The sequence below is a fragment of the Oryzias latipes genome, chromosome 5 (genome assembly GCF_053564925.1).
Source record: "Oryzias latipes strain Hd-rR chromosome 5, Olatipes_Hd-rR_3.1".
In the NCBI taxonomy this organism is placed as follows: Eukaryota; Metazoa; Chordata; class Actinopteri; order Beloniformes; family Adrianichthyidae; genus Oryzias; species Oryzias latipes.
Genome location: NC_136241.1, coordinates 19,756,514 through 19,761,074, shown reverse-complemented (window position 1 = coordinate 19,761,074; position 4,561 = coordinate 19,756,514). Strand labels below are relative to the sequence as shown.

The window sequence follows — 4,561 nt, the reverse complement described above, 5'->3', positions numbered from 1 at the left end:
CTTTGCATATGGTATAGAATCCATCAATCCATCCATCCATTTTCTAAACCTGCTTTAATCCTCCTTAGGGTCATGGGGTCACTGGAACATTCCTGCAACTGCTGGGCAAAGACAAGGTTCATCCTGGACAGTTTGCTAATGCTAATATTAAGTAATTACACAGAGATTGAAACACCTTAACCCTTCATTTAAGTCATTTTGATGCTTACAGGTCATGAAAAAAATGGTAACATATGGTGTCAGAGGATTAGAAGTTGCATAGTAACACGGTTACATCAACAGATCAGTTACTGATTTGTAAATGTTAACGCCCAAAAATAACACATCGAATAAAGGATTAACATTAAGTTAAAAAGGCTTAATGTGCTTTGTTCTGATAAAGTGACATTAATTTTCTCAAACAAGATTTAAAATTTAACCCTTGTTGCCTTACAGGCAAGTAGACGGCTAAAAAATGAAAATGCTGTCTCATGAATGGAGGTGTTACCTTTAATAAATACTCAGATGTAACTGTGGAAAACATTACTTCACTACTTCTGAAACAAAAGGGGTCACTAAAAAAATATATCTACAATTAAGAAGCTTTTGAAACCGTAAGAACTGAAGATAATTTAGATTTCATCTCAGAAATGGCTTGTGTCTGGAGTGGAGACTGATAAGAGACATACCCAGGAGTAGGCTGGGCAACGGAAGACAGCTTGTGTGTGATGAAGATAAAAGATGGGCCCTCCTCTCCCTGAAGCCTTGAGCTGGCAGCTGAATTCTTGTTGAGTTTGACGGAGACAACACAGCTGCTGAAGTGTCAAGGTAACGTCCAAAACCAAAGGTAACTAGGTTTTATCATTTTAAAAAAACAAAAGTTGAAAACTACGAGACAAATAAAAACTGACAGAAGGGTTTAGACTACAGTAAGTGTGTTTTTCTTTGACTGTTGCGTAATCGTTCCACTGTTTCTGAGCTCTTTTAGCCACAGGCTGGAAGACATTTGCTGCCACAACTGTGCTTAGTCAGTCTGCACTTAATTTTTTTCTTTGCGCTTTACATAAATCACATTTTCTTAATGGTTCAGCGAGCATGGCATACCTTGGTGACTACAACATCATTGTTATTTACTTTATTTCACATGCGACTCTTTGTTTTTATAAAATATTGAAACCACATTGAAACCACCAAAAATTGTAATTTATGACCGCTATAATACTTCATGATGATAAATATGATACTGAATGACTCTGACCATGGATTAATGCTTTAAATTGCAAAAGTATAACGGATGTAATGATTATTTTAACATGAATCTGAACTGAGATCTGAGACTGTTTAAGCTCTAAACCAGTGTTTTTCAACCAGTGTGCCGCGGCACACTAGTGTGCCTTGGGAGATGGTCAAGTGTGCCGTGGGAAATTGCCCTCATTAACTGATCTAAAAACATTTCCCATCTCCAGGATTTCAGCTCTCTGTTCATCCAAACAGGCCCTGATAAAACACTGAGTAGTTAGGAATATGAAAGATCGTAAAATACTTTTTCTTTGCGTTTATTTTATTTTATTAAATACATTTTGATAAGAATGACATACCGCGATTTAGCTGCAGCTTTGGCAGTATTTTGGAAAAGTCCCGTCCCTTTAACTGTCTCCACCAATCATTCTTGGGGGGCCTGTCCCGATTTAGCTCGTAAAGTCGCTCAGTTCTAACAAAAATACCAACTAAAGCTCGTCTTTAGCGGTGTAGCTTTCCACAGAATCTGGTCAGACCGTGGAACAAGTGAACAAAACATTGAAGCTCCGAAAAGCGATCTTCAGCCGTTTTATGCACTACATCTCCCAAGATGCATTGGGTTGTGAGAGTGACAGCGCACAAGGAGATCTGTTGTTCATGGTCTTGAAACCAACGAACACACATCAAAGTGTTTTTAAATCTTCTAACTTAACTTTTATTGCATCTTTTAGAAAAAAAAATCTTCTAACTTAACTTTTATTGCATCTTTTAGAAAAAAAACAGCTGCAGTTTCCAGCTTTTTCTGCAACAATTATCTCAAAAATGCATGTGAGATTGTGGAGGGGCTGTAGATCAATACAGACTATGAGTTTCTCCTTTTTTTTTTTTGATGCTGGTGTGCCGCGGGATTTTTTTTAATGTTAAAGTGTGCTGTGGCTCAGAAAAGGTTGAAAAACACTGCTCTAAACCACAACATGCTGTTGACCTGTTGGAATCAGCTTTCATGAAAGTTCTCACCCTGACATCTGTCTGGTCACAGCTTCCCACCAAATGTCATGAAAGTGTTTATTTTATGAAATACAGATGTGTATCCTGTCTGCTCTTAACAGATTTTTACAAAGTTATGGAGCGGAAGGACCAGACTGCTCCGGGTCTTCATTTTGTGGGCAAAAAGGATGACCTCATACAAGCAAAGCGTTCCTTCAGAACACTGGATGGTCGAGACGTTCTGATTATCCACCATGAAGGTGTCTTCCACGCTATTGACTCCTACTGCCATCGTAAGTAAAGCACTTTTTTTTTTTATAAATATGTAACTCCTGCCTAAATTTACAGGCTGAATTGATTAAAGTAAATTGTTTATCTGCCATGGATTTATTTGGGTGTGTAAAATTACTTAATTATACAACATTTGGTTTATTTAGAGGTTTAGAAACATTTAGTTTATAGGGGATAGAAAGCCCAAATAAACCAATAAAAAATGTAACACACCAAATCAAAAAAAGAGAAAAATACCCAACAAGGGCTACTTTTAATTGATTAAGTTAGTTTTTCCTAGCAGGTTGGCTTTAATTCTAGAGATCTGCAGCACATGATGATTAAATGTCATGGGGAGGTGCACAGTGTAGGTGGGCTGCCTTTTAAAAGGTTCAACAGTCGACGTGTCCTTGACCAAGACACTTTACCTCAGACCTTGATGCATTCTTCAGACTGTGTGTCACTGCGACAAACATTAAATGACAAAAATGCAAAGCAAACGTCTGGAGGGAAGTTTTGTCTAAATTTGGTTTTCACCTAAAGTACGTCAATTAAATGATGTCAGGATTTAGAAAACTAGATGATAAATGAAGTCATTATAAAAAAACTGACTAAAGGGTTTTTTTTATAGCTGCACACTGAAGACAAGTCCAAGCAATTGTTGCTGAAAAAAAATTATTGGCATTAAGTCAAAACAAAGATGCATTTCATTAGAAAAACAAAAAGAATTACTAGGGCCAGCTTTTGTATACATTAACAAAATTATTGTTTCTATACTGCAACACAAAGAAATGAGACAAGGCTCTCAGTTTTCTGTGGTATTTTTTTTTTTATTCTGTGGTACAGAGTCCACTATATCGGGGTAAAGTGGTTCAGTTTGGTTCAAACTGTTTTTGTTGTAAATCTTTTTCTTTCTCGCAGATGCTGGAGGGATGCTACAGAACGGAGACATTGAGGTGAAGTTTTCATTTAAGAGATGTGATCTAAAAAAAGAACTAGAATGTTATTGAGATTATTCAGAAGCAATTGCTATGTTTTTTTAAACAGAATTTTTACAAGTTAAAGCTTAAGGCAAAGCATGGCCGAGGCACAAAGGAATACCGATAAAGCTGCTACTATATTTACATAACATTAACATTCTCTTACACACTGTCTTCCCGCACATATGGACACAATTCACAGGAAATTAATGGCAAGATGTGCATAATTTGTCCAAAACACAAGTACAAGATCACTTTGGCCGAGGGGGAGTGCTTGTACAAGGGCAAGGACCCCAGGGAAAACCCTTCAGTGACCAGATGGTTCTCCAAGGGAGTGAAACAGCGGATCCATGTGGTTACAGAGAGCGATGGGAATGTCTTTGTCAAGCTGTCCGTGAGCCCGGGTTGGATTGAGTCAGACTACTATCAAGGAGAAAAGGGCAAGGTGGAAAGAGCTAAAGCTGAAGCGGCGGAGAGGAAAAATCCTATTAAAGAAGATGACGACTGAAGACTGCATCTCATTACATTTGGTCGACTCACGTCTCCAGAAAATGACTAACTGTTAAATGACAAGAAGTCAGGCATGGCCTTAACCTGGATTTTCTTTGTAACGAGCTCAGAGACATTTTGACTTTATAAACTAAGGCTGCTCCTGTTGTGAAGTTTGCTCAACTTTAGCAATTTTATTGTAATTTGACAAACTATCATGTGCTTCTCTAAATAAACATCTCTGTGGATGGATTTTGATTCTTTTTCCTTAACAAGGGACCACAATATGGTGGTGTGGGCCTTTGCCCTCGCTTTAATGCATTATTTATACAGCAAATGAATCAATATGATAAAAGGCTTTACACTGATCAATAAGGTGCTGAGGTAAAAAATCGTTTATGTGAAAAATTAAGCTGTAATGCAACGAAAGTGACTTTGTCCTCTGCCTAATCCTCTCACATAACAACTGGCTGCATTGACTTCTAAAACATGCTAAATTTGGGTTTTAAGTTTATCTGACTGCAACAGACTGGCGACCTGTCCAGGATGTCCCCTACCTTCACCTACAAGTAACCGGGATAGGCTCCGGCAGCCCCGTGACCCCGAAAGGCACAAAA

General features: G+C 38.0%; 1 protein-coding gene across 2 annotated transcripts; it reads left to right on the top strand.

Moving 5' to 3' along the window:
* The first annotated feature begins 677 nt into the window (after positions 1–677).
* On the top strand, positions 678–4,196 carry rfesd (Rieske (Fe-S) domain containing). Of its 2 annotated transcripts, none has more exons than XM_011475124.4 (4): positions 678–807; positions 2,328–2,498; positions 3,397–3,431; positions 3,658–4,196. In XM_011475124.4, the coding sequence occupies exons 2-4, from the start codon at positions 2,342–2,344 to the stop codon at positions 3,961–3,963; spliced, it is 498 nt and encodes a 165-aa protein (XP_011473426.1). In that variant the 5' UTR covers positions 678–807; positions 2,328–2,341; the 3' UTR covers positions 3,964–4,196. The 2 variants fall into 2 exon arrangements, with proteins under 2 accessions (XP_011473426.1, XP_004068916.1); XM_004068868.5 differs by having other exon boundaries at positions 693–826.
* Positions 4,197–4,561: the final 365 nt, after the last annotated feature.

What these genes read in the sequence shown, in the direction of transcription:
- rfesd (XM_011475124.4), top strand. Translation starts at nt 2,342, where the DNA reads ATGGAGCGGAAGGACCAGACTGCTCCGGGTCTTCATTTTGTGGGCAAA. An exon ending in TATTGACTCCTACTGCCATC is followed by an intron (nt 2,499 to 3,396) that starts GTAAGTAAAGCA and finishes TCTTTCTCGCAG; the next exon opens with ATGCTGGAGGGATGCTACAG. An exon ending in TACAGAACGGAGACATTGAG is followed by an intron (nt 3,432 to 3,657) that starts GTGAAGTTTTCA and finishes CACAATTCACAG; the next exon opens with GAAATTAATGGCAAGATGTG.